The sequence below is a fragment of the Zootoca vivipara genome, chromosome 10 (genome assembly GCF_965207765.1).
Source record: "Zootoca vivipara chromosome 10, rZooViv2.hap1.1, whole genome shotgun sequence".
NCBI classification, from domain to species: Eukaryota; Metazoa; Chordata; class Lepidosauria; order Squamata; family Lacertidae; genus Zootoca; species Zootoca vivipara.
Window position 1 is genome coordinate 25,755,893 of NC_142593.1, and position 27,278 is coordinate 25,783,170.

Sequence of the window (27,278 nt, forward strand, 5' to 3'; positions counted from 1 at the left end):
TGTTGTTACGATACATGGTTTATTTATACATACATACAACCTGAGGCTGTTCAAAGCATTACACTCAAAGCGGGTTCCGCCCCTCTCATGCCTGCAACATCGGTTCCAAAACTGCGACCTCGGTAAGCAAGGCCTCGGAGGAGGGGCGGTTGTGGGAGGCACAACCGGGGCCACCCTGGTTGTGTCTGTACCACCAGGCAGGTAAACGGAAGTATTTCCGCCCAGAGATTTGCAGGGGGTGGGTGTTGGTAATTTGGCCAGTATGGAAGCAAAAGATTACTTCAAAATTCAGGACAGGATGAAATTCAGGACACTGGTGGATGCTGTGCATAAGGATGGAAGAGAGAGTAAATTTGGTTTTCATTTTAATAGGAACCTGCCAATACTACATGCAAACTGAAAATCTTCCAAATACAGTACTACATGCAAACTGAAAAGCAGCCGCCATTCAGGCATTTCACTTCTCCAGATTTTATGGTGTGGTTCTCCAACCAGTTGATAGGTATAAAAGTGTGTCTGTTTGGGGGAAAGTTTGCATGAGAAAGCTCTCTATGATCCATCGGTTTACCTTGCCTGCACCATGTGCATTTCTAAATCAGAATGTCTATCAGAATGGTGATTTAATAGCAGCACAGAAAGAAACATTCTGGCGGTCTTTATAACTTACGCTGAACTCGCAGAAAAGGTGCTGGCGTTAAGTTAAAAGGAGGAGCCTGTAAGAGCTCGCTCAGAATCCTTCAGATTCTACAGAGAAGTATCCAGATTGTCTGAGTTGTGTTTTTTTTAAAAAAAGGGAGTTAGGAGAAACCACATTTGCTGTGCAACAGCTTCTCTAAGCACCAGCTAATTCTCCTTCAGTTCTAGTGGATTTGGGTGATTTAGGCAATGTTTATCCTAGCGTAGCAGCACTAGCTAAAAGGTGTGAATTTACATTGGAGGGTTTTGCGTGATGAGCCTGTCAGCAGTTCTTCTCCTCAGATTTAAAAATCTGCCTCTTAAACTATTCTTCAGAATTTAACATCCTGCTTGAAAGATATGCTTGAAAACTCAGCAGTAAACCAATGGCTTGATTGTGACCACAGACCACACAGAAGGATAATGGTGTTTGGGGTTTTTTATTATTATTTCAGTTTGTGCCTATCTGCCTTCTCCCCCATACCAATATTTCTTTTTCCTTGGCCTCACAGAAGAGGAGAAATAAGCACTCAAAACCAGAGAGCAAATGCTTACTTTGCTTGTTTACTCAACGTGTGTGCATTTGATAAAATATCTCCTGCCAAATCTACTCCCGTAATAACTTCTGCACTAACAAGTTCGCTTCTGCGGTCTTTCGTTCTTCATTTCTCTGTGCAGAAATTAGAAGGCTTAGTTTTCCCCTCCATTTCTCCCTAATGGCACAGAGTGCTGCAAAGTGATCCTATAACTGATTTTGGATTGGCTTCTCCCAAGCCATGCCATTCATTGCAGGCACTGAGCCAAGCTTGACATATGAAGGAATGCTCTGGCAAATACTGAGGTAAATTGGGCAAGTAGCATCCCAGAACAAAAACATCCTGGGGGCTTATTTATTTTAGCTCAGGGTGATCCCAGAAGTTTACAGCAAAAATGTAAGACGCATGTAAGCTCTTTGGAACAAAAAAATGGCGAAAGATGCAAAGGCAACCCCGTTGCCCAAATAGCATGTAAGGCAGAAGCAAAGATCTGAAGAGCATATTATGAAAGAGTACAATGCAAGAGACTATATACCAACGCTAAATGAAAAGTGCATTGCATGAGCCATTTGGAACCAGCCCTACCAGTTGGCAGGGTGAGGTGTCTGCCTCAGGCATCAGATGCTGGGAGGCAAAGAACAGCAAGGCGTTGGAGGACACAGCTGTGTGTTGCCTGGCCTGCTCTGCTACTTTGATACTTTTTCTAACACTTGTTTTGAGCAGTCCTTGTAGACACCTTTGCCCTGAGAAAAATTCAAGGGTTGAGCTTTTAACAAAACTCTTCAGGGCTCATTTCACATAAGTTCCAATGGGTCCTGCTTTCACAGGATGAACTATTTATATTGCGTGAGGAATATTTGGGGAAATTAATTACAGAAAGCTGCAGAAGAAAGTCAATGTGTCAAGGAGCTAAATAATAATTCTCAATTTGCTTAAGCTTTTCTGTCTACTATTACTTTCAGGAAAAGAAGTAAAATATTCCTGATTTGTAAATCTCTTGGTCTGCAAAGATTTGCCATTTGCTTTCAGACATATGCAGCCTCTTTGATCTGCTGCTTTGCTGGTCTTACTTAAAATAAATAGTTTCTTTTATCTTTCCTTTTACTAGGTTTAATCTTCACAAAGATGGTTTAAATCCAAATTATTGGGATAGGTTTCTATTATAACGTTTATTATGAAAAGCACACAAGTCTGAATTTTGTCTTGGAATCTGAAAAAGTAAACATTCATTTTAACCCACAAGAGAAGGTTGAAATTAATATAAGAGCTTGGTGAGTTATGTTCCTCGTGGAATGAGTGGATATAGGTGGACTTATCAAAATACAGTTTAAAAAATGGTTGCTGAAGAGGAAAATGACATTTAATTTTACATAAGGTTCCCCTACCCTTTTCAAGCTAGGAATAATAAACACAGCCCAACCCAATAAATGTTTAATGTCCCTTCAGAACATAATAGCCCAGATGGATCAGACAATCTACTCCAGCATCCCATATCTCACAACTCAAAGAGTTCCCACATGTTTCTGGGAAGCCAGGAGTAGAATTCTAACCCAAGAAGAAGGTGGGTCCCATGGATGATATGAAGCATCCAATACATTGGCCTTGTTGGCACATCATGGTCAGTCAAACTGTGTGTGAATGAGATAGCTCACACCTGCTTTGTTCCTCCCTGGCTTTTGTAGCTCAGAGAGGCTCAATTCTGTAGCCAAGGTTTTACCTACGGTTACAGATGGTGGTTAAGGAAGAAAAACCTTAACCACAATCCTGGGTGCAGATGACATGCTAAGCCAAACCTTGTAAAAGGTGCTGAAAGGAACCGGGAGGAGCAAAGTTAGTGTGAGCTCCTCTCCATGGGTTGCTGTGTTAAGGTGGTCCTGGTAAACCAGGGGAGAGGATCCTTGGGCCTGAAAGCCAAATGCAGCCCTTCTGTCTGGTCCATGGGACTTTCTTCAGGTCATGGGAGAAAAACTAACCACCCTCACCATCTTAATGCCAAGGGGGGGGGGGTGAGGTACAGGCTTCATTGGTGCCAGACTTCAAGGGTATCATTGTGCCCATGTTGGCAACCCCTGCATTAAGTCCACAGTCTGAAATTACCTAACTACACCACTGTGTGCTATAGCCATTTTTGAGAGGGGTGGACAAGAACATTTGGGGAAATCTGAGCCTGTACAAAAGAAGAGAGTTGTGGATTCAAAAGGGGGCAAAAGTCAACAGAAACTTGGGTGGGAGCATCCAATTCAGGATGCCTCATCTCTCAGGAATGGCAGCATAAATATTCCAATTCATCACATTATAAACGACAAAACGTTCTATGGTGTTTGAATGCTTCTCTCTTACCAGTTGAGGAAAACCCATCCTGCAAGCAGAGGAAATGTCTTTCCCAAAGCTCTTACAACCATTTACTTCTATTTCAGTGCTGCCTGAGCAGAGCCGAAGCAAGACGAGATGCGGCAAAAGTGGCGCTAATCAATTCTCTCTTCAATGAGTTGCCTTGTCGCAGGATCACAAAGGAATTTATTATGGAGAGCGTTCAGGAAGCTGTTTCATCCACCAGTGTAAGTTCAATTCCATGGCTTTGTATGCTGTCATATGGTAAACTGCAGAACAGGAAGACAATAATTAATGTAAGATTCCAGATAACAGTATCTCCATTGATAGGCCAGTGCTTCTATGATTCTTGTGCCTTTTCTTGACCCTCATTTCCTTCACATGTGGAGTCCACTTGGCTGATGGTGAGGTCAAGGATCCTGGGAAGTGGTTAATCTGGGCTGATCTCCCTCCCAGGAAATGTGGATAAACTTTATATTTCCTGCAACCAGGGAGTCAGTCCTTTCCCTAAACCTCTATTAGTCTACGTGGTTGCACATACCATGAGTAACTTCGGTCAACATGGAAAATATTTTAGACCCTGTTTCAAATAGACTGCAGGTCATAGTGGCCCCATCCATTAGGCAATGGTTTTTAGTAACCACATAATGCTTGGAGGAGAAGTTAACAAGACATACTCTTACATTTCCCAGCAATTATCAACTTCCCTCTAGAAAGACTGGAGATGAGATGAACTGGGTAGCAGGTCCAGGGTAAGGAAATCAGATAGGATAGTTTTTCAGATTCTAATAATACAGTAATGAGCTCAGCAGCGGGCTCAGCAGAAGTGGAGCCTAGGAAGCTGCCTTAAACAGAATCAAGACTATTGGTCCATCTACCTCAATATTGCCTACACTGGCTGGCAGCAGCTCTCCAGGATTTCAAACAGGGAACTCTTCCAGCACAACCTGGAGATGCCTGGGATCGAAACTGGGACCCTCTGCATGCAAAGCAGATGCTCTGCCACTGAGCAGTGGTCCTTCTCCTACACTGAGCACTCTGGTGGAACCGGGCACTGGAGCTGTGACGCGAGATGTTGCATGCGTGCTACGCACACTGGACTCAACATTGAGGAGGCTGAACCGCATTCAAACAAATATTGAGGGGGTTGAAGACACCTTGGCCCCCCTAGAGCTGGTACACCTGTATCAAAGGAAAATACATATCATTGTATATAGCTTGGACATAGTTCCCCTTTCCAAGATGAAACTGGAAAAGTTGACTCACCAATCAATAGTATATCAATCCTAAAAGAAAAAGTTATGCATGCTCCACCCTCACTCATACATTCTTTAGAGTATCAGTTAAGAGCAATGTCATTATGGATCAGAAAAGTCTACTTGCCTCCTGCTACTTTCCCCAAGGACCACATCCACTCTTGGGTTGAAAAATAAAATATAAGGGAAGCCAGCAATGGTTTCAAGACTAGGGCTGCCATTAGTGGGATTTCAAAGGCGGAATTGACATCCAGGGGGAATTTCCAAAATGTGATCTGGATCTTAGGCAAGTCAATCAAAAAAATCACATGTTTTTGGGGGGTGTTTTTGAAAAACAAAAAACAAAACCCAACAACTTTTGGGGTGTCCTGGATTTTGAAATATGGAAACCGTATTCAAGACTAAACCAGTGCTGTAAAGTATCCTAGTCTTTCCATTCACTTTCCCACATCTCTGCTTCAATCCTTTGTTCTCTACTAAGTTACTGCCTCTGGCAAGGAAATGAGTTGGCAGGAGCTTTTGTCACTAAACATGCCGAAACCGAATCAGACTGCTAACATCTGCATTTGAGGTTAGCTTCAGTTTGCGTGGGTTGGCTTGGTGATGCTATGGATTGTCCTCAGCTACTGGGTTCTTTCAAGGAAACGTCTGCATTTACTAATGGATACAGATTCTTTGTATGCGCTACACGTAGCATAGTATTTATGTATTTATAGAGACACACACGAGGTAAATGTAAGCCAATTCTATTGGAGAGGAACTTATTTTCAGTACCTCACCCACATTATTGATTTATTAAAAGCTAAGTGCATTCACAGTCTTGGGATTGCTCTGCAAATAATCAGAAATTAATGTACCGAGTTAAAAGCCTATCAGAAAGTCCCGTGATACTCTGTAAATGTCAGCCCAGGTTTCAAGTTTCTTAAATCTGCACATACGAACATCTTGAAACTGGAGATGCCATCTATTTTAACTTTCCCCCAAATCTGTCTAAGGTGCAATTAATCCCTGTATATAACCACTCTCTGCACTTTAAAGTGCAAGTGGGGAACCCTTCTGGTGCTGAATGACTCCATCTCCCATCAGCCCCTTGTAACATGGCCAATAGTAATGGAAGGTTGGGGTTGTAGTTCACCAGATGTTGGGGACTACAGCTTCTGTCTGCCCCAGCCAGAAGGCCATTGGAGGGCACCAGTTTGCAGAAGGTTGGATGATATAATAACCTAGATTCAAACCAAGTTTTCCCCATTTCCCACTGAATTTCAAATGAAATATCACTTGGAGGGAGAGGATGGAAGTCATTTCTCCTTTATCCCCCATTATCATGCTGAAAATGTGTCCATGTGGATTAGGCGATTGCAATGGTTAAAAAGAAGTAATCTTATTGCAGGCGTGTTACAGCTTCTTACAAGTTGCTCAGATTCAATATTTTGCAGTCATTGGCAGCAGAAAAAAAAATACAGATCAGGAGAAGCATGTTGCTAATCCACTGAAAAGTAGAGCAAAATTCGTGAAAGTTTTTTTTTTTTAAAAAAAACTGCTGGCTCAGTGAAAGATGTATGCTGCTTTAGACTCCAGAAGATTTAACAAAATCCTCCCATCTGTGCAGAAGGAACTGCTGATAAGCAAATGGGAGATTTGAAATGACTTGGGAAGAGGGTTAAGAGCAATGTGAGACACACAATTTGAAACTGTTCCTCTTTGATTGAAAGTTGTAAGATTCTGGAGAGGCGGGGGGGAGGAGTGCTTATAATTTTGGTGTATTTGCAGAGCATTGGAGAAGGCCTGGGGTAGATCTGGTTTGTGGGTGAAAGGATGCCTTTCTTCTCAAGCTTTACGAGTCTCATGCCCTTTTGAGGGACAATCCCATACATACATTTTGGAAAATGGACTATGATTTATTTAGAAATGATTTCGAAAAGAAGGTTCATTTAATGCAATTCATCATTTTTAATGGAAATTTTCTAAGGCGAAAAGCTTAAAATTGCAGGGTTTTAGACAGATGTCCCTTGGGATATTTAAAAGCCAGCATAAATATTTCAGCAGCAGTGTGTTAATGTTACTGCATTTCAAAAGCTATAAATTTGCTGACAGTTCTGCTAAAGAAACTGTCTTGTGTACAGAGTTGTGTTCAGCTCTGCATAGCTTCTCTAGAACGTTAAGGATTATGAGAAGAATTATAAGCATTTGACTCACAAATTGTCCCTCCGAGTGGAAAACAACACACCACTGTGTCTAAAGCTTCAGCCCTCCACGTCTACAGGGCTGTGCTATGCTAATGGGTTGCCCTACCAAATGAGAATATGCAATATTATATATTCCAGTAACTTGAATCTACAGTAGGTATGGGGAGCCTGTGGCCCAACAGGTGTGCCTGGGCTACATCATCCCGAACCATGCTGAGTGCAGCTGGTGGGAGTTAAGAGTCCAATGATATGTGGAGGGTCATGGGTACCTGTTCTGCAAGTATGATCCAAACCTCTTGAAGGATGAGCAGGTTCTTGGTGGGTCCGAGTTCCTCTTTGACCCTTGACTGCACCCCAGACTGGCTGTAAAATTGGACAGATGCTCATCTCCACACCTAGTCCAAGTGTAAGTCATCCTGCATTGAACTGCTACCTCAATGACAGAGAGGAGGCAGCCAGCCTTCAAAGACGACCAAGCACCTGTTTGTAACACTTGATGGAATGCCTGTACCCCCTGATGACCCTCTCTGTGAAAAGGTGGAATGGAGCATTCAAGGGAGAAGGCCTTTTCAGTATGGAAATACTCCCATTTATGTGCGTTCTATTCGTGCACAACCGCTTTTAGTCGGAAATAAAGAAACAAATTAATTGAAACGGCGCACCTTCCCTTGCTCAGGGCTGCTGCCTGGAAGTTACTCGGTGCCGCTGCCCAGCCTGTCCTGAGCTTTCTCTTGCTTGGGGCCGCTGACTTGTGTGTGTTTCCTCGCTTGGGGATGCTGCCTGGAAGTGGCAGAGCAAGCCAATCGGGCACCTGGGGCGGTGCATGTGCCCTGTGCCCAGGGGTGGGGCCAGCTGGGGCAGGACGCTCCGTGGCGCCTCCAAGGAGTCTGCCTGCCTCCTGCCACTCAGCCACCCTACAGCTGGGGGGGGGAGGCAGCAGGCGGACCATTTGGGCAGCACGGAGCCTGTGCGTGCCCAAGCCACCGCGTCTCCCAGGAGAGACTTGTGGTCCGGGTGTGCTGCAGGCCCCGTGGTGAGTGCTGCTCGGCATTTTGTCACACACACACCCCAGTGGTGACACCTGGGTCAACCTGCCTCCACCGCACCCCCCTTCCTCTGCCCTTGGCTCTCGGCTGCTCACCTGCTGTGATAGGAGGGATTGGAGGGAAGGATGGGGGCAGCAGCCCCAAGCGAGGGAAGGTGCACAACACAGTGGCCCAGAGTGACTTCCAGGCAGCAGCCCCAGCAGTTCCTATGTCTCAGATTCTCTCTCTCTCTCCCCTCCCTGCTCACCCTCCCTATTAAAGTGGGGTGCCTCCCACTTTATGCAATTTCAGTTATGCATGTGGGGGCCGAAAATATACACACACACCCCGTGCATAAGTGTGGAGACAACTGTAGTGGCCCTTATGTCTATGAAGTGCTGCCTGCATGCCGACATTATTATATTTTCGGTGCCAGGTTAAGATGTTCCTCTACTTCCAGACCATTGATGGAATGAAATGTGCTGTTTGTTTGTTTGTTTAATGGCTTCATGTGAATTTAATATTTTATGGATTTGTTGTTTGCTCGCTTTTGTTTTTAACTAGGGAAATTTTAATTGTGAGAAGCCTTGAGTGCTCTTCTAGAAAATGTTGTCTGAGAAATTTTAATAAACTAAACTAAACTGTCCCAGCTGGACTGTCCTCTACACCACCACATAAACATCTCCATCTCATACCAGCTGCTCTGTGGAAAAGAATCCAAGAGACAGAAGGGCAGGTGAAAAAACCAACTGCACAATATGCCTGTTTCTGCTTGGCTGGTTTTGCTTTGCTTTAAGGGTAGGGCTTTTAACGCTTCCATTGTATCTTATTCATTTTGTGAACTGCTTTGAGGACTGCATGCAAAAATGTTACGTACAGATTTACTACAGTAAATCTGTACAGTACAGTAAGTAAATATATAGCTTTGTAAACTGGTGTAAGACGGTGAACACACCAAACAGAATCTCTTGTGTGATGGATTTTTGTTTGTTAAGATCTGCTGCTCCTCCAAGGCAAACTCAAACCAGACCTACCAAAACTGGCTCACACCACCCAGTTGTGGTTATAAGTTACCTCCTTATATTCCAGTTGTTGAAAATCCTCTTTCAGCATCATTGAAGGAAGATGTGAATGTTTCAGAAAACCACGTTTTATGTTAGGAAGATGCACATAGAAATATATGTGGTTTAAACCTAGCCATGATTATGGTTATTTCTAAATGTTATACCCTGCTCTGTAGCCGAAAGGAAGGGGGGGAAAGAGGCTATTACGAATGGTTGTGTTCCACTTCCCAGATGATGATGGTAATGGGAGACATCAAATACTGTGATTTTATTATGGCTTTTGTAGTAGAAAATGGTCTAGTTCGGGCAACATGCTAAATCATAGTTTAACATTATGAGAATGAGCTACAGTGAAGCTCAGGCGCCGAACTTTCTCCCAACTCTGGCATAACTACATGGAGGAATCTGGAAATGTGAGCTTCTGGTTTAGATTAATTGCAACCTGTCCAGTCATTCGAAACTGTCAAACTGTGTAATGCTAACTATGCTTTGGTTAAAACTGAAGTTTCTTCAGAAACTTGCTAAACTATGGTTAATTGAAACTGGAAGAGAAATTTTCCAATTTCCTCCTTGTGCCCATGCCAGAAGAGAGAGAGAAGGGAGAATGCCCAAGACTCACTGTAACTTGTTCTGTCATTCTAAACTATGGTTTAGCCTGATGTCTGAACACATCCAATTTGTAATCTGAAGATGTGGAAATGGTTTGCATTTTTTCCCTACCTAAGAATGTGTTTACATACAGTAATTCAGAAAGTTTCTTTGTTCTTGTTAAAGGGTACTTTAAATGATGCTGATGACCCAAGCACAAGTATTGGAGCCTATCATTATATGCTGGAATCAAACATGGGGAAGACAATGCTGGAATTTCAGGTACAATTTAATTCTTTCAAACGAGCCAGTTTTTTAAAAAGTTTGCAGTGCAATCTGTATGCTGTGTTCAGTGGGTATGTGGCTTACTAAAAAGGGGGGGGATCTCAGCCTCAATAAAACGTATGGCTTCATTTATGTTTTGTACCTCTCTCCATTTCTTCCAACATGAACATTTATGCTATTCATACACAGTAGGACAGAAAGCAGCATCTGAAAATGTTCAGTTGAATATTGAAAGATGAACTTGCAAAAGTAACTAAATAAGGCTTGCGGCTGTGTATGTGCACATGCTTTTTCCATATATTGTGATTTGGCTTTTTCCCTTTGTACACTGTTTTCCAGATTAGATTCCAGTTGGAGAGAAGTTACCCTTTACTCATTTTTACAGTGATTTAAATGTGTACTGGAAAACTAACTAAGCAGTCTGAGCTGATACTACTTGATGTTCCCAAAAAATTATTCAAGTCATATTTCAAAATCTGCCCCATGAACAAATTTCCTTTACAAGTATAGCTATACCAGCTTTGCTTTTGATGGTTGTTTTTCTTGTGTCTGATGAAAGGCAGACCATGAAAGTTTGACATAGCAATAGAATATCCAAGCGGAGGCAAGATTGTGCCTTTCTGGAACAGATGACAGCATGTTTGCAACACAGAATGCTCATAAAGTGAAACACTGGAGCCCTTCCAATTTAAGGCCCTTTTCAGACAAATGGCGATGCTTACACATGCCCCATTGTAACCCCATTGCTATGAAGGCCGTGTCTAAATTCTTATCTGGGTCCACTCTTCCAAATTGTTTTCTACATCCTTTTGCCTAGGACAATGCCCGAGAAAACCATAAAAGATAATACAGTCATACCTTGGGTTAAGTACACTTCAGGTTGAGTACTTTCAAGTTAAGTACTCCGTGGACCCGTCTGGAATGGATTAATCCACTTTCCATTACTTTCAATGGGAAAGTTCGCTTCAGGTTAAGTACGGACTTCCGAAACGATTTAAATACTTAACCTGAGGTACCACTGTAGGGGGGCATAATTGTTGTTCCAGGTACTTCCATGGTGCACTGAATAACTTTACTTTTATAATACTGCAATTAAAAAAGTTGTTCTATAATTTTTAAAAAATTAACAAAGAGACAGGCAACGGTAACTAATAATTGCCAGTAACAGACAAAATAATTGTCTCAGTACATACTTTAGACTCTCTCTCTAGTTATTAATGCTACTCTTTTGGTAAATGTCAGTATTCCAACAGATTTAGGAGCAGCATACATCGGGTTTTTGTTTCGTTTTGGTTTTTGGTTGAAGGGCAAGGGATCTAGTGTGACTCAGATCCACATACAAGCATTCAATAATGTTCTAGAAAGTCAAAAGGGTTCAGACATATCACAGCAATCACCTTGAAGGTAATACAGAAAGACTTGATCATGGCTCTTCCTTGTAAAGGTGGGGCTACCTTTGAAGGTGACCCGGAAACTGCAGTTAATCCAGAATGCGGCAGCCAGACTGGTGACTGGGAGCGGCCGCCGGGACCACATAGCACCGGTCCTGAGAGATCTACATTGGCTCCCAGTACATTTCTGAGCACAATTCAAAGTGCTGTTGCTGACCTTTAAAGCCCTAAACGGCCTCGGTCCTGTATACCTGAAGGAGCGTCTCCACCCCCATCATTCAGCCCAGACACTGAGATCCAGTGCTGAAGGCCTTCTGGCGGTTCCCTCGCTGCAAGAAGCCAAGTTACAGGGAACCAGGCAGAGGGCCTTCTCAGTAGTGACATCCGCCCTGTGGAATGCCCTCCCATCAGAGGTCAAAATACCTAAAGGCAGCCCTGTTTAGGGAAGTTTTAATCTGTGATATTTTAATGTATTTTAATGTGTGTTGGAAGCTGCCCAGAGTGACCGGGGGGGGGGACCTGGCCAGATGGGCGGGGTATAAATAATAAAAATATTATTATTATTATTTATTATTATTATTATTAAACTCACACAAAGTTCCTGTGCAGGTGGAGGAATTAGTTCCACGGCTGGAACATGAGGTTCCAAAACAGTCCTTCCATGATGCTTTTCAAGATGGAAAAACACATTTGAATCTAACCCAGTTCTCACACAGCAAATCCCCACTATTGTTTCACATACTAAAAGAGAGATTCTGCTTTGAAGCAGTTCAATCAGAAGCCATTGGTTTTTCTTCCATAGGAACTGATGATAGTCTTTCAACTGCTGCACTGGAATGGAAGCCTCAAAGCTTTGCGTGAAACAAAGTGCTCTCGACAAGTGAGTAACACAGCACCTATAGTGCGCCTGTATCCCCAACAGCAAAGCTATACTCACTTCATCTCTACCCAGTATGTTCCTTATGTTCTACAGACATGGTCCTTTCTTAGCTGCCATTGATGGGAATTGAAATCAGTGGGATTTTTACAATTTAGGCACTCAGTGAGTCCTATTGGGTCTGAAGCATCTCCATAGTTAATCATGTCCACAAATTAAAATTCCTCTTTAAAGACTGTAATGTCATTACAGATGTTCTATGTTTAAAAGGATCCATTAGTGCACAAGTGCAAACCTAGGGTTGTATCCAAAAAGTCCCATTTGCACAAGGACTTCTATCTGCACAGTGGACTTCACAACCTAAGCCCCTTCTCCCCAAATCTGTTCTATGGTTTGCCCAAACTTCCAGAGCAGTTGGGAAGAAGAGAGGAAGAGAAAGTCCTGTTGCAAAAGTGGAAGTGCTTGAGATAACAGGATGACTTCCCTGGATACAACCCATAATTCTTTTTTAATAGAATGATGTAATTAGTATTATAAATATATTAATGGGTTTTTTAAAAAAAAACACACAACAACAACACTGCATTTTAAAAATTATATACTTTCATAATTGCATAATTAACGTTTAAGGGAATTATGTAATGAGTTGTCTGCTTTAAATGTTAAGAACTGCATATTCAGTTACATGAAAAATTAATCTGTTTTAAATAAACCAGTGATTAAGGGCTATGCTCACTTCAAACAAACAGACAAAGGCAAGATGCCTTTGAATGCCAGTTGCTGGGAACTGCAGGGCAGTTGGGGAGAGTGCTTTGATGCTCAGTTTCTTCTTGTGGGTTTCCCATGGGCATCTGCTTGGCCACTGTGAGAACAGAGTGCTGGATCAGATGGGCCTTTGGTCTGACCCTGCAGGGCTCTTCAAATGTCCTTAAACCCAAGTGGTGACCTGATAGTTACACAGAGAAGCATGACTAAAGGATGGAGCTGCAGGTTAACAAAACCAAATTTACTAGGGGTTTCAAGTTCTATTATTTCAAATAGTAAAGGGGCAAGAGAGCAGCTCAGCTCAAGCAGGGCAGTAAATAGGCAAGCCCTTGCTTTTGGACATCTAGGCTCCTGCGCAACTAGAATTTCTTCAGCTACCTTAACGACAATTTATTTGTTTGACTTTCACAGTCAAACATGTTTCCAATACAGTCACACCTTGGATCCTGAATGCCGCAAACCCGGAAGCAAGTGTTCCGGTTTGCAAATGTTTTTTGAAAGCCGAACATCCGACGGGGCTTCCGTGGCTTCCAATTAGCTGCAGGAAGCTTCTGCAGCCAATCAGAAGCCACACTTTGGTTTCCGAACGTTTTGGAAGTCGAACAGACATTCCATTCAACTTCTGAGGTACAACTGTATCTGTTCTGAAATGTCAATGTCAGTTGCGAATGATCCCAGAGCAGAACATAACCCATTATTTTAGAATCTGTTACATTTACCATAGTGGGGAAAGGAGAACTGGAAATAATGCCAATATATTCCACATCTGGCAACCAATGCATCACTTTGGTTTCAGATAGTACATGGGTAGACGAGTCTAAAAAGCCTGGGACACACATTTTCATGGCCCTCTAGTGGCTATGGTGGCTCATGTACTAGAAGTAATGTATTTAGAATTAACTCTGGAGAATGTATACTCAATTCTGACCAAACTAAGCCTCCTGATACCTATTGTGCTCTAAGAGGCTTAGTTTGGTCAGAATCAAGTATACATATCCAGAGTTAACACTAAATACATTACTGCTGGTAAATGAGCCACCATAGCTGCTAGAGGGCCGTGAAAATGTGTCCCAGGCTTTTTAGACTCATCTACCCATGTACTATCTGAAACCAAAGGAACACATTGGTGGTCAGATGTGATTCCCCCCCCCCCCGCTCTCCTACCCCACTACAAAGCAATGGTGTATTTGTTGCTAACCCTTTAATTTTTTTTTTGGATGGGCAACAGGAAGTGATCTCCTACTATTCCCAGTACAGTTTAGATGAAAGGATGAGAAGTCACATGGCTCTGGACTGGCTTATGAAGGAGCAAGAAACTCCGGGCATTATTTCGCAAGAGCTGCAAGTGGCCCTTAGAGAGCTGGAAGAAACCCGGAAAGCTGGACAAGAGCTGCGGTTTTACAAAGAGAAAAAGGAAATACTGGGCTTAGCACTGAGCCAGCTGTACAGTGATCAAGCCACTGCCTCTTCAAATGATGATCATATGAGTCTAGCCCTAAGTGGCTATCACTAGGGCACACACTAGGGCGCCAGTTGTATGAAACAGGTTTGCAAGGCTGGTCTGTAATGAGCTAATCCTGGATCATTCAGATCAATGTGAAGCAACAGCTTGCCTTCAGCTGATTGTATAATGTACAAAGCAGAAACTCTCAAATTTCCCCCATGGTGAGCAGCATGAGTTCCAAGTGCATGTGGAATCCACACATCTCAAGTGCAAGTTCACAGAATGTGTGAAGAAGAAGCATTACTCACACATGCTTCCTGTTTCACTGCATGTGAAACAACAAAAGCTGTGTTACAGTGTGAAATTCTGTGTGATGAAGACAGATTTTTAGAATTATTATTTTTATGAAAAAATATATAGCTTAGGTTTGTAACTTCTTAAAGAACAGCAACAATCATTTAATAGTGTTGTATAATCAAAGTAAGTGTGGCAGAATTGTTTAGTATGTGAATTGAATTAATACATCCGAGAAATGTACAGAAATAAGGAGTGAAATGTCCCTGCAATAAGCAAAAACTGCCGGTTGATATATATATATTGTTATTTAAAGTAACGGTTACAGGTAGGTAGCCGTGTTGGTCTGGATCGAAGTAAAATAAAAAAATTCCTTCAGTAGCACCTTAAAGACCAACTAAGTTTTTATTTTGGTATGAGCTTTCGTGTGCATGCACACGAAGAAGAAGTGTGCATGCACACGAAAGCTCATACCAAAATAAAAACTTAGTTGGTCTTTAAGGTGCTACTGAAGGAATTTTTTTATTTTATTTAAAGTAGTGGTTGAAGGGACAGTAATAGGCATAGGCTTCTAAACTAAATAAATAAAATACATTAGCTACAGCAAAACCTGTGTAGATTTTTTTTCTTGTTTACATGAGTAGTAAGTAAAATATACTGTAATACTGCAATAGGCCAGTATTTGCAATTGGCAAGCCCATTGCTTCTGACAGGAACACAAATATAAACTTTTCATTATTTTTGGTCATTGTACTGTATCAATACAGCAAATGAGAAAAAGACAATATATTTGATCAGCACCTGGAAGCAGTGGCTGGCTGTGTCCAGAGCCACATTCAGTTTTCAATGCCCCAGTAGTAAGACATGTGGGACTACTGGGGTTCTGAACATCAGAATATCATCAGAGAACAACTGACAACATCAATGATAATTATGAGTGATGAAATCAACCCTTTTGCAGGGTAAATGTAATGAATTGCTTTTATATCTTGGCAGGGAAACAGACAACCATGTTTAATTTGTTTTGCTCACTACACTTACAGTATACTAGTTTCCTTAGCAAATGAGAAAAACAGCTTAGGAATGATTCAGGGTGGTTTAATGGCACTGAATGAACTAGTACAGTCGCACCTTGGTTCTCAAACAGAATGCGTTCCAAGAGTCTGTTCAACTCCCGGAACCGTTCAAAAACCAAGGCGCGGCTTTCGATTGGCTGCAGGAGCGTCCTGCAGCCAATCGGAAGCCACACAAGACATTCAGCTTCCGAAAACCATTTGGAAACCAGAACACTCACTTCCAGTTTTCAATTGTTCAGGAGCTGAAACGTACGAGTTCCAAGGCATTTGGCAACCAAGGTACGACTGTACTGCTGCTGCAGCTGAGGACCAACCAACTTAGTCACAAAATTGTCAGCTCAAGTTCTGGGTTCCGGGTTTTTGAGAAATCGCCAGTGCCTGGAAACCCTTTCAGCTGAGCGAGATCTCACTTGCCCCACACCTGACATTATATAAGACAGTGTATGTAAGATGGGCAGGTGTGGCTTAATCAAAGTCGCCCCAGGCGCCAATTGGGGAGGCTTGGTGAACCTATTAGGCCAGTGAGATGGAGGTTTCCCATCTCTGATCCAACAGCAACAATTTCAGAAAGTTCAACTGTACTTTGGAAGTAAATAATAAATAATGACTTACAATTTTGGTCATGATTTTCAGAATTTGGTGAAGATCTTCCTAAATTTGAACCAAATGTTGTCAATGCCTGCCTTGGCTCTAAGCTATCTCTTCCACTGTCATGATAAACACTGTTCTGCTTATCAAGCACAATGCAGCCAATCCCTTCTGCTAGTTGTGCACTTATGACTCCTACAGGAATTTTCGTTGCAAGCAGGTCAGATACACATATTCAGGCCTTTTTTCCAGCCAAAACAGGTGGCTGCGGGTAGCATGGCGATCGGTGCAGTGGGGTGTCCCCCCCCCCAAAAAAACAAGTTCCGGCACCTCTTTTTCTAGAAAAAAAAAGCTCTGCACGAATTATGAAGAGCCCTTGACAATGAGTTATCAACACTGTGTTGCAAAAGGAAACTAGACCGTTCTTTCAAGATTCATCTATAGCTGTCATGGGTCTGCTGCAGCAAATGGCAAAGAAATATAATACTGGGAATTAGAATCAACCATTAATTTTTTAAAAAAGTATTTTACTGCCTCAAATCTTCTGTATCTTATTTGAGTCACTCAAGTGTTGAATTTGGGCAATCATTTTGTAAAATAAACTGTTGTGAAAACATTTCAGGAAAAATGTGCTTATTGCAAGCATTCCACATACTGTATGCGAACATTACAATAGGCTGCTTCTCTCTATGGTCCACGTGAAAGAAAGTAATCCTTAAATCACTAAGCTTAAACATGCTATGGAATGCCAATGGAGAAGTACTCCCCCCTCCCAAAAAAATACCCTACCTATGCACATTTCTTATTTACTTCTAACCTAAATATTCTTGACTTTCCAATCTTGGCAGCAATTCTTTAAACCTTGACCTCCTGAACCATAAAATTGCAACCATTTTTTTCTTCAAGTTAAAAAAAGAAAGAGCACCTGGCCAACAATGATTTTTGTTTTTGAAAGGGAAAGTTAGTTTTATTTGCTGAATATTTCAGTCAACAGCCAAAGACAGACTGCTTTTGGTGAAGCCTGAAAGGCCCTTTCTCTCTCTCTGAGTGGAGTTTAATAAAATCTTTGCCAGAGAAGAACTCTTTCATCTTTCCTCCACCTGCTGCTCTCCCCTCTGAAACTTCCCCACACCAACTGCTTTTAACCTTGCCAATGTTTGTGACCCAAAGTTATCTTGCAAACATGGGACTGGAACCCTACGGGAGCAAACACAACTTGGGAGGAGAGGTAGCAGAGGAAAATGGATGGCTGTAGGAAGGGTTAAGCACTCCCTTCACCTCAGCACCTTTTCCTCTTCAGAGTACCTTCTCCCACAGCTGCTTTCCTCCAGAGGAGGCAGTTTCATTGCACACAGCAAGTGCACGACTTGCCGTTTTCTCTCTTAAGTTTTCATTCAGTTTCAATACCGGCGTTTTCCCATGGTGGTACCTCAAAACTGGGTGCCCATTCTTCCGGAAGCACGTCCAGATTTGGTTTCACCAGTTCTCTGCAAAAAGCCAGGGTTCCTTTGCTTGGATGCCATTAAAGAGCGGTTTAAGGAGGCTCCGCCTTGCCACATGAGCTACTTCGTCCCAGGCATTGCTGTTCTCGCACACATTAAAGGTTGGGTTCACAGGATCCAAAACAAATGGCCTACGAGAGGAAGAGAGGCGTCGTCCATATGAACAAAGACAGGAAGTGCTGAGAGGCAGGTGCCTCTTTTACAGTACATTCAAATGCAATACTGTTTTCACACCCCGAGCCTATCATTTCAAGTCCTCTTGAGCTGGATAGGTTGTAGGTTCAATCCTTCTATGGGACAGCTGCATATTCCTGCACCCAAAGGGGGTTGGACTAGACCAGGCATCCCCCAAACTGTGGCCCTCCAGATGTTTTGGCCTACAACTCCCATGATCCCTAACTAACAGGACCAGTGGTCGGGGAAGATGGGAATTGTAGTCCAAAACATCTGGAGGGCCGAAGTTTGGGGATGCCTGGACTAGATGATAATCCCTTCCAACTCAATCTATGATGATCCTATGATTCATCAGCTGAACGCGTCAGCTGAAAGGAAGTGATGTCATTTCTTGGGTGGAGAAAGCACAGATCCAAACCATGGGAAATTGCAAGTCCAGGAATGAAGGCAGGAGCTACACACAAGACTGGAGTGGTGCAGGTTGGGGAGAGAGAATTACTCAGCAATATGAACTAGACATCTTCCAGAACAAAGTTCAGCATTGCTCTTGTTCTGGTAAGGGGGGAAAAAATCAAAAGACAAAGGAAGCCGCAGGGCAGCCTGGTTGATTTATGAGCAATGGCCTTCACAGAATCAAAGGCCCTGTAAAAAGCATAAAGCTACAAGAAAGGCTCCCCCACCCACCCCTACCCCACCAGCAAGCAATACTCAATGTCATGAACTGGCAGGACAAGGGGGAGGAGGAAGAGGGTCCCGGCGACTGGGAGTGAGATGCACTGAGGTAAGATGGTGATGGGGAAGGAGCAGGGGCATAGGTAGGAGGTAGTGAGGTGGGCCCCTGCCAGGGGCCCAGGCAAGAGGGGGGAGCAATATCAGCCAAAAATATGCCCATAAATATGTCTATAAAAATATTGATTTTTGCCTCATAAGAAAAGGTTTTAAATAGAGGGTGGAGGAGAGGCGGAAAGAATAACTAATATGTCCATCGGTAGAGGGCGCAGTCTGGATGGTTCTGCCAAGATCACCTAGCTACAGCTCTTCTTAGCAGTGGAAGCCCTAGATTAAATTGCAGCTGCTGTGGGCATGTGCTAAAGAGGCAGATTAAGTATACTCACCTGGTTTGCTTTAGAAACACCTTTTGGAAAATTGGAAAATTGGGTCTGTAATGTTTGTGCCATACAGCACAGATTTCTTGATACTGAACCAAAAGCTTCAGGACGGCTCTCATTCCCTGTACATAGCTGAAAAACATTGGTTTCCCAGCCAGCTCCCATACATAGATGGTGATGAGTTCCACAGCGTAGGAGGAAGGGAGCCTGCGAAACCTAAGCACACACACAGAGCACATTTAGCAGCTGCACAGAAGGAGCTGCCACAGGAAATGGTCAAAAACAAAAGCTGTAGATCAAATAAATGCTGGAGAGACAGTAGCAAAATCCAATTTGGGCCTCCCGTTTGATTTAATATCCATGCCTTGCAAAGAATGATAAGCCAGGAGTAGCTATAAATATATAGATTAAATATTGTTTTTCCCCTGGTATGTATGCTCTCTCTTTTTGCAAATGTGTGGGTCACAAGGGGTTGAAACAATGCAAAATTCTACAGATTGCCTTGTACCTTGGGAAAACAGAAGGATCTGAAGTTGGTCCAGTACTCAAAAGCTTGCATTGGCTGTCCATACACTACCAGGCCAGGTTCAAAATTATTGGGTTATTTTGCAAGGCCCTTAACAACTTGGGTTCAGGATCATTGAGATTTACAGAGGATTAACTGATAGTCGTCTCCCATGGTTTGGATGTGCAGCTCATATCCATCAGGAGTCATTCATTCTGTATTGTGTGCCCAGCCCGGTCAGATAGGCTCCCTCTGTGCTGAACTTCTGGCACTTACTGAAGGCACTTATATTTTTTGTTCCAGCAGGCATTCCAAACTGAATTGTGATACTATAGCCTTAACCAGTTTTCATTGTATTGCATTTCTTGTGTATAAATTGTTTAAATCTAAGGGTTCCCAAACCATGGTCAGTGGTCCAGCAGTGGTCCATGAACTTCATTCAAGTGGCCATACAGCATCTGGCACGGTACGTTGCATTTGCTGCAACAGGCAGGAAAACCATTAAGTGTTCTGCCAAGACCCTCATCAATTTTCAAGTGGTTCATGGGGAACAAAGTTTGGGAACTGCTGGGCTTAATGATGACAACAGCAGCAGGAGGAGGAGGAGGAGATGATGATAAATGAGTTCAGTTGTATTTGGCTACTAGCAACCTACTTGTTTTCTTCTCTCGGTGTTGCAAATGAAGTTTTGAACCAGTGCTTCATTAAACGTATGAGATCCTTCACCCTCTCTGTTGACGCCTTGACAAACTCAACTTGGTACTTCAACAGGGCCATTGTGTACAGCTGGATTTTATCACTGTCACTGCAGAGGTAGAGCTTGCGGTAAAAGCTCTCTTTTAAACCTGTTAACACCAAACAAGAGATAAGGCTAATGACACTCCCTTGGTCTCCATTTCTTAAATCAAATCAAACAGATTTCGGGCTAATGGAAATATTGTTGCAGTCTGAATTACAATAAAGGAAGATCTCCGTATTATTAGACAGTGAGGGGGTGGGGGACACCACCCCCAGCCAGCTCTTACCTGCTGATAATGTAGGCCCAAACATGTCATAACAAGGCATTATGTCAAAAAAGTGGCCGTGGTGATCTTTATAACAATTAAAGTAGAACCTTAGGGAAAATGGTGTCCTTTCCTGCAATATTACCCTAAGTAGAAAAGAAAGGGGAGAATAAGACTTTAATTCTACCTCTACTTACTTGGGAGTAAGCCCTATTGAATTTCATAGGACGTACTTCTGAGTAGACATAGTTAGAATTGTACTGTTAATCAGTGGCATACTAATGACTTTACAATAATTGGGGGAAATGAAGGGAGAACAAAAATCTCAGTCCAAACCTGTTGATCCAGGAAGGTTCAGTTAGTCTTTTCCCTAAGTCTTCTAGTACTTCGGGAATTTTTCTTTGGCAGTCTTCTAAACTTTGAAAGGTGTTGCTAAAAAGAACTATGTCCACATCAGATGAATCTTGTACATCAGTTCCTTTTATATATGAACCGCCCTGTTACATAAGATATGAACAGAAAGGTGGTTAATCCTTGACTTTAACCCACCCAGCACCAATGTTCCCAAGGAAGAGCAAGACTAGCCATGTGCCAGCTGCTCAACCCAGGCAATGCTGCACTGCTTCACAGCAAAATGCTTATAGAGCAGATGGCTCTGAATGGCTCCCATAATGTAGGCCATATCATATATTCATTAATGTGATGACTCTGGTTCCAAGCATCAGACAGGACCATAGCTGCCAAGTTTTCCCTTGTCTCGCGAGGAAGCCTATTCAGCATAAGGGAAAATCCCTGTAAAAAAGGGATAACTTGGCAGCTATGGACAGGACTCTGATACGGAAGAGGAGCAATTAAGTCTGTCTTACCCACCACATCTTTGGCAGAAGAGTGAGACTCAGTCCCTGATCTCAACCCTGGAACTGGACCTTGAGACCCGGGCGCCACAGCACCTAGAAATAGGCCCCATCTGCAGCACACAGTTAGAAGGAGTATCATTCAGTTCAAACAGCCATGGCTTCCCTCAAGGAATCCTGGAATTTGTTAAATGTGCTTGGAATTGTTAGGAGATTCCCCTTAAAGGTAAAGGGACCCCTGACTATTAGGTCCAGTCGTGGCCAACTCTGGGGTCGCAGCGCTCATCTCGCGTTATTGGCCGAGCGAGCCGGCGTCATAGCTGCCAAGTTTTCCCTTTTCTCGCGAGGAAGCCTATTCAGCATAATGGAATTTCCCTTAAAAAAGGGATAACTTGGCAGCTATGGCCGGTGTACAGCTTCCAGGTCATGGGGTCAGCATGACTAAGCCGCTTCTGGCGAACCAGAGCAGCACACGGAAACACCGTTTACCTTCCTGCTGTAGCGGTACCTATTTATCTACTTGCACATTGACATGCTTTCGAACTGCTAGGTGGGCAGGAGCTGGGACCGAGCAACGGGAGCTCACCCCGTCACGGGGATTCAAACCACCGACCTTCTGATCGGCAAGCCCTAGGCTCTGTGGTTTAACCCACAGCACTACCCGCGTCCCTGGAGATTCCCCTTACAAAGATACAACTACCAGAATGGTTCAGCATTCCCTCCCTCTTCTGATGGAACTCTGGGAATTGTAGCTCTGCGAGGGGAATAGGAGCCTCTCAGCACCCGTAACAAATTACAGTTCCCAGGATGTCCTGGGGGGACCATGGCTGCTTAAAATGGTATGATACTGCTTTAAATGTATGGTGCAGATGGGGTCATAATGCTTCCTGTGCATGTTATACAGTACCACGAAATGAACCAAGTCTCATTATCTTAGCCACCTCCCATTTTCCCATACATGGAACAGATGAAAGTAAGGGAAGGACACACAAGTGCTTGGATCCAAACCCAAGGGCTGTCCTTTAAAGTCATCCACTCCGCTCCTTATGGATTGAGGGTAGCATGGAACCTTGGCCCATAAAGATCTAAATCTTCCTTTGGAGCTAGGACTCCATCAGAACAAGATGCTTGCTCCCAATGATCTGTCCATGGTCCTGCATGCCATGTACTATCTGACCCTCTTGTTTTTCCTGAAATCCAGATTCCTGCCTATCATAGTGGCCTGTCATCTCCCTTAATCCTTGTTCTTCCTATCATCTCCAACCACTGGTTGGACACTCTGCCTCCTGGGCCATGCATAGCCTCTGCCACCTCTGGACAGGACAATTAAGCCACACAGGTTTCTTGAAAGTGGTGTTCACCTGGGACATGACCTATCCTAAGAACATTAGTCAAACCCTGTTGGGTCAGGCCAATGGTCCATCTCACCCAGCACCCTGTTCTCACAATGCAAGCTGGACACAAATGCCACAGCACTCTTTCTGCAATTCCCAGCCACTGGTATTCAGAGACACACAGTCTCTCTCACTGAAGGTAGGACATAGCCTTGCTCTCCATAAATTTGTCTAATCCTCCTTTAGAACCATCCATGCTCCCAACATAAATTGTATTGGGTTGCAAACCAAATAGCTGCTTCACTCACAACATCTTTCCTCCATAGAGATAACACACACACAAACACAGTATGCTGTGCTGTGTTATGTCAATGTGAGTGTTTACTTTGCCCTAAATACAGTATAAGCATGTACATATCAGATTCTCAGCTGACATATTCATGGCAAGTCACAAGGTCTTGGCTAACTTCATATGTCTTTTCCCTTACATAGAGTGATCCTGCAGCTTAAGATCATGACTTACCAAAGTCCATTGATTGCAATGGGCCTACTCTGACTTAGTCAGAGGGCACAATTTAAATATTTTGCTTCATGCCCCAAAATTTCTCAGCCCATTGCTGTATTTGAAGGGAAGATTTGCATATCCTCCCCAAGCAGGAAAATATTGCATTTTTAATTCTTATAAAATAGCATATCCTCGCAGCAGGAGAGCCTTGAAGGAAATGGGATGTGAGAAACAAAGAGGGAACTAATGCACATTTATTTCACACACACACACACACACACACACACACACACACACACACACACACAACTGTTTGCAAAGGTCCTTAGACATGAAATACTAGATACAGGAAATGCAACACTACTGTGATCAATCTCAAGTAGAATGCGGCATCATCAGTACCTTCGTAACATATGTTATTGGTAATGGAAACACTTCTTCAATGAACTCAATGATCTTTTCAACTTCTGATGCACAGCCCCACCTTACAGCATTTGAGATTGGTCGGAGTTTTGCTTCCACAAATTTCGTTAATTCCGCAGGTGTTTTGTACTCTAATATGTTTTCAGGTTTAAAGGCAGTGGACATTTGAGCTATACAAGAGAGAAATCAAGGTAAATTGCGAGTTTTTGCCTGAAAAGGAAGGGACGAGGAGAAGCTCTTAAAAAGTAATTTTTAAAATCGGGAGGTCCTTGATAATGTGAGCACTTCAAAACAGCAATGCTACCTCTTTTGCTGGCAGTGAAGCGATGCTCTTGTTTCTCATGGTACTCCCTGGCATGGGCTGTTCCAAACTGCCTGGGGCACATCCTACAGGATGTCAGTGTTTCCGTGGCCACAAATTTTGTTCTCCTCTTACGAGTCATATCCCAGTAGCTTCTGTGATTGCTGGTCAGTATCATTTCATGATCAGTCTGTTAATAAAGAAGAGAAGAGATGAACTGTGTGTGTGTGTGTGTGTGTGTGTGTATACACACACACACAGTAACTCAGTATTTGGCTAATCTACGTTTATTTACATATAAACACACACTGCAACATGGCTCCCTCTCTCTCTGGCATCAGACAACACAAAGAGTGAACATAGGACAATAGTCCCCCCTTCAGGAAACACAGTAACACAAACATCCTGTTTCCGTCACTTCCCACTGTGGAATGAAAACATATACCATCATGTGATAGACAACAATCCCATGACAGCAGACACGGGGAATGAATCTTCAACACTTCCATCCTCTCCTCTCCCAAATCTGCTCTAGAAGGTCAGGAGAACCCTTAGAATAGCACCCAGTGGGAGAAGAGAGGAGAAATTCTTAGGCTAATTGAACTATTGTAATAGCCCCATATTATAAAAGATACATGCCACAATGCAGGCATGGCCTGATCTGTCAACAGTTTCTGCATATACATCTTTTGCAATAGTGCACACATTAAAACACACACAAACACCACCATTTTGTTTTGATTTTTTGTTTTTTTAATGTGTGGTGCATTTTGGTTTTAGCATATGCAACCACACATACATGCTAAAAACAATTTCCAGAAGCAGTGGCATGTTGGTCTGTTGCAGCAAAAAAATCATAAGAGTCTTAAGATACCTCCAAGATTAAAATATAAATTGGCACAGGTGCTCGTAGACTAGAGGTAACTTCATCAGGTAAATGACAGTCTGAGATACACACTGCTGGTCAAAGACCGTAATAATCCGATTTATTGAGTCTGAGATACATGTGTGCAGGTACAAGACAAAGATAGATAGCAATTGTGAGGCCAGAGAGGAATGAAATGGAAGAAATACAGCGATGCTTGCATTAAAGTTCAACTGTATGTACTGTATAATAATCACAGTGACCATTCACCAAGCAGTGTAACATCCAATCGTAATTAACAATTGTGGTGGAATAAAAACTCATCAGCTCAACTTATGTCACAGGCAATAAAAATTAGAACTGTTGATTTAGCAGTTTCATATTGGAAATTCACAATTGTTTTGTTCAAGAATGGTCTCCTTAAGGAAAGTAATAGAATGTCCTGTGACATTAAAATGCTCTGATGGTTTGTAAATATTGCCATTTCTAATGTTACACACACAGCGTCTCCAGGCAGGAGGTGCTTAATATGGGTTTAGTAGCTTGCTTACATTTTCATTTATTTGCTTGAACAAAGGAGGAGGAAGATGACATGTTCCACCTTACCTTTGCATGCTGCGGAAGACACTCTCGCAAAACCTCCTTGCCACAAGTTTCACAGTGAACTCTCCCAAGATGTTTAGCTTGGAAATGGTATCTCAGAGCTGTGCGGCTGACAAAGTCATTCCCACATCTCTCACAGTTGTAAGATCTGGGTCTTAGGCCCCACATCCTTTAAAAGGACAAAACAAAAAAGTTAACTAAATTCACACACACACACACACACACACACACACACACACACACACACACACTGGGGGGAGGGTGAGAGGGAGGGAGGGAGGGAGGGAGAGGGAGGGAGAGAGAGAGAGAGAGAGAGAGAGAGAGAGAGAGAGAGAGAGAGAGAGAGAGAGAGAGAGAGAGAGAGAGAGAGAGAGAGAGAGAGAGAGAGAGAGAATTTCAACTACCATGCACATAAGAATAGCTACAGTAAATTAGGAGTGCCATATGTTCGGAATACTGCATCTGGGCGTAAATTGGGGGAATGTCCTGGAAAATCTGGTCATGTTGGCAGTGCCAGTTTTCCATAAAAAAAATCTCAGAAACTGCATTTTTTGTGCTTTTGCCCCAAAAGCTCAACAACAAAAAGAAAAGATCAAAAACTTTGCCAAAATAAGCTCAACAATTTTCCGTCAAGATTTTCACTGTTTGAAATGTCCCAGCCTTAAGCTAAATGCCAACCTAAACCCATTACTCCAGGGAGCCGGTGGATTATTTGTACCACACAGCTTAATTCTTTCAAAACTAGTTGATCAGAGCCTGTTCTGGTTGTGGCAACACAGCAAGGTGGCCACTCCCTAAATCATCTGACTAAATTATTCCATGTGCTTCTGCTCCTTCCCCGTTAGTTTTTTTTCAAATACACGATATAAAGGGGTAAATTACAAAGGGAGGGTTTTCTGCCAAAAATAATCTTACCTTGGCAAGGCCATCCTGTCTGCATTTCGTAGCAAGTGTGTTTATGTACTCGTTTCCCAGTTACAGTCCTTTGAGGACAGCACATTTCCACCCCCCAGATGCTTAGAATTCTGGGAATTGTGGTTTGTGCCTCCACTGTTGATAGTTCTCTTTGGGAATTGATAGTTATCACGCCTCTGCTCAATGCCGGAGCCGCAAAAAGACGGGATGCAGCTCCTTTGGGAAGCTTTGCAACAATGCAGATAAGAACTGTCATCAGATGCAAAACCTTTTCTTTCTTTCTTTTGTTATGGGAGTTCCTGCCGCTTTGCAAAGCTAGTGCTGTTGGTCACCTGGACAACACTTTCTTGGCAAATATTTGATTTCCCCCACCACCTGGTTTATAGACTGTGGTTTAATTTGGGCCCCGAAACCCAGCCCAGCATCTTAACTACACTTGCGAGCCATAGATTGTTCTTGATTGTAAAGCCCTGGTTTGTGTTGAGTGTAGCTTAGTGTTATGTGTGAGTGTAGCAGAAAGTTCTCTTTCGTCGTTTTCTTATTCATAAACATGAAAAACACCTTTTTTTGTTTGGGCAATCTAGACTTCTCCATTTTTACATTGTTTAGTCTTACCCAACCTTCACAGCATTGAATTCATTGGCGTTTACTCCCAAGCAAGTGGGGTTAAGACTATAGCTTAGTGTATAGACACTTACCCATTCCATGTGACAAGCTCTGCTTGAAATCTTCTCCTTAGGATAGCTTTTCTGGCCCAGCACTGTTGTATACTTGCTCTCTGCCAAAATCACAATGGAGGCAAT

The 27,278-nt window shown here is 42.9% G+C and overlaps 2 protein-coding genes across 2 annotated transcripts in view; one reads left to right on the forward strand and one right to left on the reverse strand.

The window, feature by feature from the left end:
• Window positions 1–16,998, forward strand: part of LIX1 (limb and CNS expressed 1) — a 34,643-nt gene extending 17,645 nt beyond the window's left edge. Inside the window, exons 3-6 of the mRNA XM_035100019.3 lie at window positions 3,629–3,769; window positions 9,848–9,943; window positions 12,140–12,217; window positions 14,208–16,998. Coding sequence (XP_034955910.1) covers window positions 3,629–3,769; window positions 9,848–9,943; window positions 12,140–12,217; window positions 14,208–14,492 — 600 coding nt within the window. The 3' untranslated portion in view covers window positions 14,493–16,998. The remainder of the gene's footprint in view (window positions 1–3,628; window positions 3,770–9,847; window positions 9,944–12,139; window positions 12,218–14,207) is intronic.
• LOC118076984 (2'-5'-oligoadenylate synthase 1A-like) lies at window positions 1–26,612 on the reverse strand. Its single transcript, XM_060280179.2, has 10 exons — window positions 26,476–26,612; window positions 25,564–25,729; window positions 24,096–24,282; window positions 23,771–23,961; window positions 21,012–21,172; window positions 20,697–20,821; window positions 20,327–20,516; window positions 19,173–19,382; window positions 17,811–18,014; window positions 1–3,811 (listed from the first exon to the last, which is right to left on the reverse strand). The coding sequence occupies exons 1-9, from the start codon at window positions 26,487–26,489 to the stop codon at window positions 17,858–17,860; spliced, it is 1,401 nt and encodes a 466-aa protein (XP_060136162.1). The 5' UTR covers window positions 26,490–26,612; the 3' UTR covers window positions 1–3,811; window positions 17,811–17,857.
• Between the last annotated feature and the right edge of the window lie 666 nt (window positions 26,613–27,278).